General features: G+C 40.5%; 1 protein-coding gene and 1 long non-coding RNA gene across 2 annotated transcripts in view; one reads left to right on the top strand and one right to left on the bottom strand.

The window, feature by feature from the left end:
- XPR1 (xenotropic and polytropic retrovirus receptor 1) overlaps positions 1–14405 on the bottom strand; it is a 227427-nt gene that overhangs the window by 51477 nt on the left and 161545 nt on the right. Inside the window, exons 10-11 of the mRNA XM_051857042.2 lie at positions 4868–5039; positions 3318–3512 (exon numbers count right to left, since the gene is read on the bottom strand). Of these exons, the coding sequence (XP_051713002.2) occupies positions 3318–3512; positions 4868–5039 (367 nt within the window). The remainder of the gene's footprint in view (positions 1–3317; positions 3513–4867; positions 5040–14405) is intronic.
- On the top strand, positions 3552–14292 carry LOC108177632 (uncharacterized). The gene is made up of 3 exons (XR_011390270.1): positions 3552–4032; positions 11077–11409; positions 13517–14292. It is a non-coding gene; the product is annotated as an uncharacterized lncRNA (long non-coding RNA).

The raw sequence follows: 14405 nt of genomic DNA, 5'->3' as shown, positions 1-14405 counted from the left end.
CAAGACACCGCCATGTTAAGGAGAAAAAGAAGACACCACAATGAACACTGGATGTTGATGCAGCATGGAGACACCATGAAACCCTTCTAGAGGTCATCATGCAAACTCCACCCCATGTGCCCACTCACTGAAGGCACACGTGCGTTACTCATGGCACCGTGAGTCTCCTCATGGGGCTGCTGGCGAGCATGTCTGAGCGTGCACCATCTCTTCACCCTCTTAAAAGAAATCCTGCTCAAATCCTTGCACTTTGTGTCTCTGCTTTGCCTTCACCTCTTACGGGGAGACAAGTAGCTTGGAGTAAGTATGGCTGGGGATCCCAATCCCCACAATAGGTTATTGGATTCATCTTTCTGATGTAGAAAGCCCTAAACCCCCTAACTCTAATACTAAATATCCATCCCCCACTGAACAAGGGATGCATGATAACGTAGTGAGCATATGTGCCTGTCCTCTTTTAATTAGGGACAATTCTTCCCAGAACATCAACAAAACTTAATGAGTATGTATGATTTCCCTGAAAACAAACTCTGTTAAGACTGGTAACACTTCTTTACACAGGGAACCAGGTATCTCATCACACGATCCCTTGTTACTGACTTGTACAACCCATTAAAATTCCTTCCTATTGACAGCTTAAATCATTCTTGTTTCCACTGGCATACATGCGGGACAAGAGCTGTCAGATATGCTGCCTGATTGCAAAACTGTTTCTCATTCAGACTATCTGGATATATTTAGTAGAAACATTTAGCCATTTGCTTTAAAATACAAGCATTTAAAATATACTTCTGGAAAGGATATTGTTGATAATTATTCAAATGTAAGATGAAACATTTCAGCTACAAACACAAAAATATCATGAGGTAATACAGTTTATAAAACTCTTTTAAGGGGAACACTAGCACAAAACATTCTAAGACCACAGTAACATTCAAACCTCCACTTCTCCAGATTTTGCTTGTTAGATTTGGACTGTTCATAGATTTGAAGAATTCAGACTGTCAGCCTCTCACAGAAGGGTATCAGTACTAAAGGTATATTTTGTTCTAAAATACTCAATCAAAAATACAGTACTCATTTTTACAAACAGGAGAAAAGTGAAGGGTTTTTAAAAATTTTGTAAAAGATGTCATAAAATACAAACTATCAAATCAATTCAGAATTATCCAGTAACAATCGTAATTATGATACATGACTGAATCAAAGTGTAACCATAATGAATATATCTTCCTTTTCACATTCTAACCTTGTGACAAGCCAACAATTACAACTGCAATTGTAAAAAAAAGAGAGAGAGAGAGAGAGAGAGAGAGAGAGAGAGAGAGAGAGAGAAAGGAAAAAAAGTACATTTTCCATTCCCTTTCACACAAAAGATAGCTGCTAATCTTGTGGCTGATCAAAACGTTTGCTCAAGCGGATGCAGACCCAATAATTACAGGAGCTGATTGCAGGGAGATGGCTAGAACAGTAGATTCTAGATTAGGGAAGAATTTACAACCAGCAAAACACAGCCAAACTTAAGTGGTGTCAGCACAGACCCTAGAAACCTGTTGGACAATTTCCTCCAACTCCCTTTTTGGTTTATAGTCCTCCTGTTAACCTGCAAATTGGAAACAGCATACCTGGGACTAAAGAAGTCCACTCTTCTCTCCAATGGCCTCTTGAATAAACCTGTTCCCTTGAATCAACCCCTTTGAAACTGAGCCCTCAACAGTGCCTTACACTCTCCCTCCTTTGGAGTGCCCCTGCCCTGCCTTCTGCTCACACTAAAATTAACTCAGTGAATCCATCCCTGTGAGGTTCTAATCACCAGATGCACGAGGTCACACCCTGATGACTGGTAATATCTTGAGGGGTTTTGTTAGGGGACTTCCAGGCCCGGGCAGGGGAATTCTAGGCCCAGGACACAAAGTACTGGGCTTCATAAAAATTCCCTGAAATGTACAGCACTGCTGACCAGGCGGGAACCTGGACACCAGCTGAACACACAACCAGACCAAATAACCACTGTGACTCCAACCAGGCCCTACTGCGCAGCTCCCTCACTCCTGACTCTCCTGTCCCTGGTGCCTTCGTAGAAGCCCCAGAGCACCCTCATCCAGCAGGACAGCAGTTCTGGAGACACGGAAGTCTGCTACCTCCTCACCCACTGAGAGATTACATCTTCTTTCCTTTACCCTCCAACACTGTCCTCCGTATTTTGGTTCGGCACTGGGGACAGGGACCAAGCTTTCAGTAACATCATCTCTTGGTGCCTTGGCTGTCCAGTGTCATGTAGCCCAGACCTAATTTTCACCAGTAACAAGAGCTAATATTACAGAAACTGTGGGGATTTGTTTCCTACACTGAGGGACTTAATTAAAGTACCTGAGAATGCATAGCTGGTAGTAAAATTATTGGCTACACTCATCGATACAGTTCTAACAGCACAATCTGCTGTAAACAGTGTTCCTGTGAACTAAATCTCAAGGTTTACTAAAACAAGGACTGAATCTTTCATGGCCATCAGGCTTACTTCAGCAATCTGTAGCACTGGCTAGTTAGTGAGGCTACTAAAATACAGCCTCTCAATTAAAAAAGTAAAATCACTGAAAAATTCTTACTAAAGTATTTTAAATACTATTGAAATAATCTCAATTAGAAACATTTCTTTATTACCTACAGATAAGAAAGTACAGCATCTAAGAGGTGAGCTTGTATTGATTTAAATAGACAAAGAAGGAATACATTTTAGTAAAAGGAAAGAAGATGGATGATTGATAGTTCTTGGGAAAAGGTTAAAAATTCAAAAGGAGTGACTTCACGTGGTTCAGAACTTAAAAGCTTTTTTTTTTCTTCTCAACAGAAAAGCAGTTTCAAGTAATAACAGGTTGCCATGGAGATGAGAAGCTAGAGAGATCAGAGAACTCAATTTGCAGTTAAATGGGCTGGAAACAATCCTTACTACTTGGTAAGGAAAGAGATTAAAAATATACTTGATTGCCAGAGGGAATCTTTTTCACCTAGCTATTTCTCAACCTCATTAATGAACAAAGAAGTACATAAAAAAAATGAAAACCCAAGGTATCCATAGATTGAACCCATTAAACGTAATTCAAAATTTTAAAATTATCATACATCCTTCCTATTCTGGGTGACTACGCTTCTTTTCAATATTTACTTGCCAGTAAATATCAGAATTAGACTAAATCATGTTCAAGAACAAACTGGTATAATGGAAATGGAACTTCAGGGACAAAAAAGCACAGCAAATAGAAGAGTAACGACAGTTAGGCAAGCAGGTTCTAGAAACCTTCCCCGGCAGTCAGGAGTACCTTTGTGGGTGCTGTACAGGGCTGCGAAGGTCACCGTGAAGAAGGTTGTGGAGTACTTGCCGGCATTCACTAAGTGAGGAAAGGCCCTCCTTGTGTCTCGGTATCGGCGCAGGCACTGGATGAAGCGAAGCCAAGCAGGAATGCACTGAACAATGGCTCGCACCCCGTATGTGTATTTGTGGCAAACTTCTGGTTCTGTGAAGATTTCAAAGAAAAAAATTACAGTTTAAAAAAAAAAAAAAAAAAAAAACCTCGTTCATATAATTGAGCTACGTAGTATAACCACTAGCACGTCCAAAAAAGGTAAAGGCCCCCTTTGCAACCGCTACATTTCCAAGCTTCTGGTGGCTGCTAGGTCAAGGAGGGAGGGCCCTCTCAGATTTCTGGGTGTCTGTCCCGGATCCTTTCTTTGGAGTGTGCAAAAACTACAAGGAAATCAGAAAATGCTTGTATAAATCAAAGAGGAAAACAAGTTACCACCGGTGACTCCAGACAATTTCAGGAATTACAAGACACTAAAACACACTACCCCTCTGATCCTCCTTTACTTTAAACTAAGAATGGACTTTGTGTTTCTTAATAACAGGAATGGAGCTGGTGAATGAGTTTTTCTTTGAATTCTGGTTAGATACTACAATGCAAGTAACCTACAACAGCGTGTGAGCCACTGTCAACCAATGAAAATGTGTCAGCCTTGGCTTCATCCTTGACTTTGGTAAGTCAAACTGTATGTGATTCAGCTAAATTAGGTCTTTGTGATGATAGTAAAACAGAATCAGAGAAAAACAAAATCTCAAATAAGAATTAAAAAGTAATCTAGGGGCCAGCATTATGGCACAGTGAGTAAAGCCACTGCTTATGATGCCAGCATCCCATAGGGGTACAAGTTCGTGTCCCAGCTGCTCCACTTGAGATCCAGCTGCCTGCCAATGGCCTGGGAAAAGCAGCAGACAATAGCCCATATGCTTGGACCCCTGAGATCCACATGGGAGACCTGGAGGAGGCTCCTGGCTCCTGGCTCCTGGCTCCGTATGGCCTGGCCCAACCCCAGCCATTGCAGCCCTCATTTGGGGAGTGAACCAGAAAATGGAAGACCTCTCTGTCTCTCCCTCCCTCTCTCTATAGCTCTGAGGTTCAAATAAATAAATAAATCTTAAAAAAAAAAGTAATCTATACTGACTTTCTCAAAGAACTTCATCTAATTCTAAAAAATTAGTATTTTGATAATGTTATAACTTCATAACATTATAGAACAAAACTGTGATGACAAAACACTGGAATGAAAAGCATTTGTGATATAACTGCCACCTGAAAAACAGTTTTAGAATTCTTTAAGCCTAAGTTATAAATCTTTTGGCAAATGGATGGCTAAAATCATAACACATAATTTAAAACCCAAATTATTTCAGATAAAAAGAATTCTAACACAAAGCCAAGTACATTTAATTAAGTTTATAATATTATAGGGAGAGCTTTCACCATGACCTTATTAACTTTCTCAGTTATCATTTCAGTATTTCTTAGTTTATGGTGGCAAATTTGTATCCTACCTTTTGTATCATTTGGCAACAGGCCCATACTTTTATCCCATTTGAGCTCAAAACTGTAGAAGCAGATCATATACTCCAGGTCCATCAGTATCACTGACAGGCTATTCAGCTGATCAGCCAGCCAGAAATCAGCAAAGCCTACTTTATGGAACGGGGCTGTAAATACTCGAAACTGGGAGGGGAAAAAAAATCAGAAAAGTTAGAAACAAGAAAAGTCAAATTAAATTTGCTAACTTATGTCTCAGAATTCAACATGATTGCTTTAGTTGATAAAATAGAAATCACTGAACCAACCACAGACCAACACAGAGACCTGGCAACAGTGGCTTGGCTGAGAACTAGTAGTTATGTATAGAAGGGATAACTAGGGAAAGTAACAATGTCTAAGAAAGGTCAACCATGGAAAGGGGAAGGGAAGGCAGAAACAGCCATAATTAAAAAACAGAAAGCAAAGAGGTGGGGAGAATTTAAGTGAAAAGCAGGGAGACTGTGTAAAAGGTTAAGTACTAAGACAAAGTCTAACATTTAAGCTCTTAAATAAATTTTGCTGGACAGGCAAGTGCCATAATAATTTCTAGAATGTTTTTCCATCTTGGCTAACTGGATACAAAACTCATCTTTGCCTACAAAGAAGGGAAAGCTGGCATGCTCTCTAAGGCACATCTGATTGTCTAAGCAAGTCACTTGCATTTCACTAATGCCATGGTGATGACTATGTTCATCTTGAAACGGTACCACAAGAATCAGCCCTCTTTCTCATTGTTCTGAGGACAATGATAAATGTTTTAAGGCTCAATGTACTGAGCATTTACCGAGTTTTCTTTCCTCAGTGCTTATGCATGTATTAACTCAATCCTCCTAACAATTCTATGAGCTAGATATTATGTGTGTATGTGTATGTGTGTCCATTTTATAGAAAACCTACACAAACTCAGCCCAAGAGAATTTGTGAAACCCTGTTTACCACTGCAGTGAACAATCCTGGCATTACACAGAAGGAAGCTCTAGATACTAATGTAATCATCAGAAATAGGCTCAAACTGGGCAGACTACCTTGACAAGGCTTTATATGAAGTAAAGATGGAGGAAGGTAGCTTTAATCCTCATTCTCTCAGGCTCCTTCTATCTTATACAAAAGAAAACAGACTCTAGAAACAAGAAATTCTGACTAACTAGCAGGTTTGAGAAATTAAGTCTAAATATCTAGCTTCATGGCCATCTAGCTAAATAAGTAGACATATTCAGCTTGGGAGTCTATGGCTGTCTCTCTTAGACATGGCTAGTTCTTTCTATTCTTTCTCTAGATATTTCCAATATTTCAGGAAGATAAATGGCTATGTTATAAATCAATTCTCAGTGCCAACTATTGATGACAGATGCTACCATGGAACACTGAAAGGTATACTAGTGTCCACAGGATATAATCCAAGTGTTGAGAAGTTATTTTCTGGATCTGATGTGTTTCAGTTGCATCGCTCAGTCTCCTGGTCAGTCGCATACTCTGAGTAAGCCCAATAGACCAGACAGACAAGCTGTATCTTTTGCAACCACAAGCTACAGATACAGCAAACTGCTTGGGCCAGGCTGATCTTAGTTACTCATGCATGCAAAGGTTCTGTCAAATCTCATATTTTAAGAAACTCTAGGGTGCAGAATGAACTTAAAGCATTCATAGAGACAGAGACAAGAGGACAACTTAGAATGTGATACCAAAGGACCAAGAACTAACTCAGTCTCCAATCACAGACTTCTGTAAAGTTGGTAGCCTAGGGCAAATTTCTTCTAATTTTCAATTGGCATTGAACTACTCTTATTTCTTCACTCTGCCAACTCCATCCTTAAAACCAGGCTGATACAGAAAATCTCTGTAAGAGCTGAAGAGGAAGATAATGCATTAAATAGGAAGAAAGGATGTGACTGGGAAAGGGAACGGAATGAAAATAAAAAGGAAAAGAAAGTTTACAGAAAGGAGAAGATGAAAACAGAGAAGTAAATCTTGTCATGTGTAACAAAAAAGTTCCTGGAAAACGGAATTAAAAGATAAGGGTTTTTTTGTTTGGTGCAAGAAACATTAAAATCTAAGCAGTTTTTTCCTAAATCCCATTTTCCATAAACTTTTTGAAGACTAATGAAGGAACAAATATAATTATAATCACTCATGCATTTAACAAAGATTTATTATTCACTATATATCTGTGGAGGTACAGAAATAAAATGTCAATACTCTTAAAAACCTATATCTAGTTGGCCAAATAAATACCTAAAGATATAATTTTAATCACATACGGTAAGTGCTACTATAATGATACATATAAAATACTTTGGAAATACAGAAAAGGGAACAAAGCAGCCTTATCAGAGGTAGAATAAGAGGCAAAAAACAAACATATCACACTTAATTTTCTGATATTTACACACAGTCAAATTTACTTTAGATTTATCTGAATCCCCCCGCTGCGTGAAAACCCTCTAAATCATTCTTCTGTCCTCCTGTTTTAATCTGGCTAATACATTTCCAATTCTACATTTCTATCTTGTGATTTTAATTAAAATGGTAATAACTCTTGAAGTAATAGCATTATAATAGCTAGAAACAATTTCTGGATATCTGATGTTTTATCACATACACAAAACAAGCCACTATTACATTACTACAGGTTTTTTTTTTTTCCCCTTAATTTTTCATTTTATTTGAAAGGCAGAGAAACAGACAAACATCTTCCATCCACTGGTTCACTCCCCAAATGACCACAATGCCTGGAACTGTGTCAAACTGAAGTCAGGAGCCTGGAACTCAATCCAGGTCTCCTATGTGAGTGGCTGGGACCCAGGTAACTTGAGCCATCACATGCTGCCCCCCATGGTGCACATTAGTAGGAAGCTGGACTCAGAAGTAGAGCTGGGACTCAAATCCAGGCACTCTGATATGGGACCTGAGCACCCCAATTGATGTCTTAACTACCGTGCTAAACACCTGCCCCTGCAGTACATACAGGTCCAGTGTCCCTAAATCCAAAATGTTGGGATCAGAAGTGTTCCAAATTTCAAATTTTGTAATAATTACATATATGTAATGAGATATCTTGGGGTTAGGAATGAAAATTAAACACAAAATTCATTTATGCATTTTATATACACAGCCTGAAAGTAATTTTACACAACAGTTTTAATGCACCTGTTTTTTGACTGTGACCCATCATATTAGGTATGGTGTGGAATTTCCAACTCTGGTGTCAAGTCAGCACTCAAAAATTTGGGGATTTTGAACATTTCAGATTTTGGATTAGAGATGCCAGATCTGTACAAAGAATACAGATAAATAGCTAAGAAGAGGAAGTTTTAAATTCTACTGTTTAGAAACCTATGAATAAACATATTCTTTCCAAATTTGATTTTTATATAACATTATGTTGATCTACAACATCAAAGTTAGAGATTTTAAAAGAGTGAGTAACAGGTCTAACTGTTAAACAGAAATATTTAAAAGTACAGATTATGGAGCCAGGCTACATGTGATCATATCCCATCTCTGTAACTTATTGGCTATATGACCTTAAGCAAATTATTTATGCCTATCTGAAGACAGGTATCTCATTCATAAAACAAGGACTGAAAGAAGTTCCAATATTATGGGTTATTAAATAAATTATAAAGTGCATTGTTAAATGAGAACACGTCTCTATTTTTTATAAGTAAGATTAACTTATTTATTCGAAAGACAGATGGAGAGAGAGGGACAGATACAGAGATCTTTTATCTGCTGGTTTACTTCCCAAATGACTACAACAGCCACGTCTGGGCCATGCCAAAGCCAGGAGCCAAGAACTTCATCCTGTTCTCCCATATGGATGGCAGAGGCCCAAGTACTTGGGCCATCTTTCGTTGCATTTCCAGGCACATTATTAGGAAGATGGATTGAAAGTGGAGTAGCCTGTAATCCTCCGCCTTGCGGCTTGCGGGTTCTAGTCCCGGTTGGGGCAACGATTCTGTCCCGGTTGCCCCTTTTCCAGGCCAGCTCCCTGCTGTGGCCCAGGAGGGCAGTGGAGGATGGCCCAAGTGCTTGGGCCCTGCACCCCATGGGAGACCAGGAGAAGCACCTGGCTCCTGCCTTCGGATCGGCGCGGTGCACCAGCTGCAGCACGCTGGCCGCAGCGGCCATTGGAGGGTGAACCAACGGCAAAGGAAGACCTTTCTCTCTGTCTCTTTCTCTCACTGTCCACTCTGCCTAAAAAAAATAAAATAAAATAAAATAAAAAGTGGAGTAGCCTGGACTCAAACCTGTAATTCAATATGGCATGCCACAGGGGCAAGCAGGGGTTTAAACCACTGTACTGAAATGCTGGCCCCACTTCTCCTGTATTCTTGGAACAGAAAGGTATAAAACTTTTACTATAAAACTAAGGAAAATATTGGTTAAAAACTGGTTTCTAAATAACTAAGTAAAAGATTCTAATTTTAAAAGCTTAAGTACCCCATTTTTAAGAATAATCTAGACATTTTGATTAGAAAATTTAAGGCACTCTTGATACTTCCCATCAGGATTTTCAACTGAGGCAACACAGATTGGTAAGAGGCCAACCGACCTAATGAATCCTGACAGAATATTGATATCAAAATAAATCAGTTTTTATAAAAAATACTATGTTTTTGTTTGGGGGAAGAAAGGTAGCATGTATCAATTCAATAGATTCCAATATAAATAAGGATATAGACAGTATTTAATGCCTACCACTACAGCCAAGGATATATGTGCTTTTCGCACTGAAATTTGAGGTAGGAGGAAATGCAGTTTTATGTAAGGAGGAGGCTTTAAAAAACTGTGTCAGAGGTGCAGGCATTTGGCTGAGCAGTTAGGATGCTTGTGTTCTAAACTAGAATGCTCAGGCTCACGTCCTGGCTCTAGTTCCCTGCACAAAATCTGGGAGGCTGTGCTGACGGCTTAAGTAATTGAGTTCCTGTCACCATGTGGGAGGCATGTGGGGAGGATTGTGTTTCTGGCTCCTAGATTCCACCCAGCCCAGCTGTGAAACCGGTAGATGGGAGTTTTCTCACTCATTCTCATCTCTCTGTCTCTTGAAACATATATAACATATATATATATATGTATATACACACACACAAACACAAATATATATATATGTGTGTATATATATATATATAAATGCTATCAGACAAACTTAACTAGAGCAGAAACATTCTTAATTCACTAGAAATAAATCTAAGGGCAAGTTTTTGCAGTGAGATTTTAATTAAAGTCTATAACAGTTCAACTAATATGAAATTGTCTCTAAATGATCACATTTTGCTTGTTTATAACTATTATTACACATCATAATGCTTCTTTACTTCACTGCTTCTGATAGTGCATTATTCTATTATTCCTGCCTGTATCATTTTTGCCAGCCTAGCTCATCAACAAGTCTTTATCTATTTTTTTAAAGATTATTTGAAAGTCAGAGTTACACAGAAAGAGGAGAGGCAGAGAGAGAGAGAGAGAGAGGTCTTCCATCCTATGGTTCACCCCCAGATGGCAGCAATGCGTAGGAGCTGCGCCAATCCAAAGCCAGGAGCCAGGAGCTTCCTCCAGGTCTCCCACGTGGGTGCAGGGGCCCAAGGACTTGGGCCATCCTCCACTGCTTTCCCAGGTCATAGCAGAGAGCTGGCTCAGAAGTGGAGCAGCCAGGACTCGAACCGGCACCCATATGGGATGCCAGCATTTCAAGCCAGGGCGTTAACCCACTGCACCACTGCGCTGGCGCCAACAAGTCTTTACCTATTAACAATACACAGCAGATGCACAGATATATTTCTACTCACTGGGGAATCATTGTGCTAATGAGTAACTGATCACGCATGAATCACAGCTTGCTATTTAAACAAAGGATGCACTGGGGAAATGCTCATTTAGCACACACGTACACAACTACATTATCCTGTAATGATCTAATGATCATGCTAATATCTGAATTTTCTTCTCAGTCTTCTAAAATCTGCTTTACAAATAACTTTTCTAAATGTTTCACATTAATTGTGGAAGAAAACAATAGCTATTTATAATCTTAAAGATATTTCCTTAGGGTCTGAAGAATACTCTATTTTCATGCAAATAACATGGTCATAAAACAAATCCAGTAATAAAATGACCTATACTATCAAATAAGAAAAGTAATGTAATACTGTAACTGGCAATGCTTTTTTTTTTTTTTCAGTATAAACCTCAAGAGAGAAACAATGGCTCAAATATTCCTTCTGTCTTCAAAAACAACTTCCTTCTAAAAGGCAAGGTGATGACAAACATTTTAAAGGGGGTGGTTTCCTTATGACTGATGAAAACACTCTTGCTCATTTAAGTTCAGAAGTCAAACCCCAAGTTAGGTCTAGTGGTGCTACACTTAAAGGAAGCATACATGTTTGCTCATTTGTTTATTTTGTTTTTTCTCTTTCCCAAATGAAATTGGAAGAGGTAAAGCGTCGCTCCCCGTCTTCGTGGAGGAACGACACAGGACCCTGCGCTGTTCTTTTGTCTGCTCGGCCCTCCCCGGGTTTGCTGCTGGTTCTTCCCGGGTTGGCTACCGTCCCTTCTACCTCCGTGGAAGGGCGGTTCCCCCTGCCACTTTCCCCACTTCCGCGGGGGAGCGGCACTCCGCCGGCCGGCTCTCTTGGGGGCTGCACAGGTGTTCCTTCAGATAGATGTTCCTCTTAGATGTTCCTGGTGCATGTTGTCTCTCTCCTCCTTTATAGTCCTCTTCCACCAATCCCAACTCTGCTACCCACACGTCGAGTACGCTGCTCTCCTCCAATCAGGAGTAGGTCCTACAGTTTATTGGTTGAACTGGAGGCAGCTGTGTAGAAGCTGTTTCTCCCTTCTCAGCGCCATATTGTGGGAGAGCAGATGCATAGAATAAGTCTTAATTCCAGCAACAGTCTAGTCCGAGTTGCTCCCCACAGTAAAGTCTTAATTTTTTAATAAAAATCTTGGTGTCAGGTGAGATTCTTACAAAAAATAGAAACCAGGGCCCGGCTTTGTGGCACAGTGGGTAAAGCCACTGCCTGCAATGCCAGAATCCCATATGGGCGCTTGTTCAAGCCCTCGCTGCTCCACTTCCAATCCAGCTTCCTGCTAATATGCCTGGGAAAGCAGTGGAAGATGACCCAAATACGTGGGCCCCTGCAACCACATAAGAGACTCAGATGACGCTCTTGGCTCCTGACTTTGGCCTGGCCCTGCAGCTGGCTATTACGGCCATCTGCTGAGTGAACCAGCAGATAGAAGATCTCTCTCTGTTTCTCCCATTCTCTCTGTAACTCTGACTTGGAAAATAAATAACTCTTTAAAAAAAAAAAGAAAGAAAGAAAGAAACACAAAATTCAATCAACTTAAGAAAAGTCATAGAGATTTGGATCATTTTATTTTCTTTGTTAAAAAATTATTTATTTCATTTATTTTTCATTTCTTGGAAAGGAAGAGTGATAGAAAGAGCAATCAATCTCCCATGTTCTAGTTCACTTCCCATGTGTTCCCAACAGCCAGAGGTAGGCCAAGTCAAAGTCAGGAGTCTGGAATGCCACCTAGGTCTCCCATGACAGTTTCAGGGACAAAAGCACTTGACCCCATCACCTGCTGCCTTTCAGGGTGTACATTAGCAGGAAGCTAGATGGGCAGCAGAGACAGGACCTGTCACTTAGCAGTGGTGGCAAGCGGTGGCTTAACCTGTTGTGCCACAACACCTACCCTTATTTTCTTTTCTTGACTGTTATAAATACTAACCTGTGCTGGGACATAAAATACCCTTTATTTGCTGAGTTCTTACTATACTTTTTTTTAATAGGAAAGCCATATTTTAAATCTTTAGATTAAAAAAGGATTGTCATGTATTACTGAAAAAAAAAACCTACTAATCCTTTTTTTGAATTTATTTATTTATTTGAAATGAAGAGTTACACAGAGAGAAGGTGAGGAATAGAGAGAGAAAGAGGTCTTCCATCTGCTGGTTCACTGGTTCAGCTGAGCCGAAGCCAGGAGCCAGGAGCTTCTTCCAGGTCTCCTGCACATGGGTGCCGGGGCCCAAGGACTTGGGCCATCTTCTACTGCTTTCCCAGGACATAGCAGAGAGCTGGATAGGAAGAGGAGCAGCCGGGACTAGAACCGGTGCCCATATTGGATGCCAGCACTGTAGGCTAGGGCTTTGACCCATTACGCCACAGCGCCAGCCCCTGGCTGCTCCACTTGTAATCCAGCTCCCTGCTATTTCATCTGGAAAAGCAGCAGAAGACAGCTCAAGTCCTTGGCCTCCTGCATCCACGTGGGAGACCCCAAGGAAGCTCCTGGCTCCTGGCTTCAGTCTGGCCCAATCCTGGCGGTTGAGCCCATCTGTAAGATGAACCAGCAGGTGGAAGACTTCTCTCTCTCTGTTTCTCCCTTTTTCTCTGTAACTCTGACTTTTAAATAAATAAAATAAATCTTTAAAAAAATTTTTTAAAAGGACAATGAAATAAAACTACAGTTTCAAGGAGGTGTACTTACATGATGGAAAAAAACCAGAAAATTAACTGTGGCAATTCTGAAAAGTTTATATGGAGACTGAGCAATTAAATCACTGATCTTTATTGTTAGCTATAATTCATAATCTTAAAATTTTCTGAACACAGGTGCCAGCACTGTTGTGCAGTAGGTTAAGCATCCGCCTGCAGCACCAGCATCCCATATGGGCACTGGTTCGAGTCCCCGCTGATGGCCTGGGAAAGAGTAGAAGATGCTCAAATCCCTGGGCCCTGCACCCTTGTAGCATACCCAGAAGAAGCTCCTGAATCCTGAAGGTTTCAGATCGGCCCAGTTCCAGCCAGCGCAGCCATTTGGGGAGTGAACCAGCAGATGGAATAACTCTTTCTCTGTCTTTCCCTCTCTCTGTCTGTAACTCTGCCTCTCAATAAATAAATAAATCTTAAAAAAAAAAAAATCATGAGTGCATTCTCAGTTGATTTCCAACATGGGGCCGGCTTAACTTATGAGCAGACAGAAAAGCCCTCCCAGAAAAATCTTAAAACAATAACAAGAGACTGACATTGTGGCACAGCAGGTTAAGCCGCCACCTTCGACACTGGAATCCCTTCTCAGAGCCAGTTAGAATCCTGGTTGCTCCACTCCTGACTCAGCTCCATGATAACACAGCTGGGAAATATCGGAAGATAGCTGGGCCATGCCACTCACATGGGAGACCCACAGAGACCCAGGGAAGCTCCTGGCTTGCAACTGGCCTGCCCTCAACTGCCCCGGCCATTTGGGGAGTGAACCAGCAGACAGAAAGATTTCTTTCTCTCTCTGTCTCTCTCGCCTTCTCTCCCTCCTCTTCTCCCTCTCCTCGCTTTCTCCCTGTCACTCTACCTTTCAAAGAAAAAAATCTTAAAAAAAAAAAAAAAACACAAAAGATATGGCTATCATTTTCGCAGCTATATCTTACTGCTGATTCTGAATAATCCTGAGATCATTAAGAAACAAGTTAAAATAGAAGAAAAAAGGGAAATTATAATAAGAAAAAAT

This window comes from Oryctolagus cuniculus, chromosome 7 (genome assembly GCF_964237555.1).
Source record: "Oryctolagus cuniculus chromosome 7, mOryCun1.1, whole genome shotgun sequence".
Classification (NCBI taxonomy): Eukaryota; Metazoa; Chordata; class Mammalia; order Lagomorpha; family Leporidae; genus Oryctolagus; species Oryctolagus cuniculus.
The sequence above is the reverse complement of the archived record's forward strand: the minus strand, read 5'-3'. Positions and strand labels throughout refer to the sequence as shown.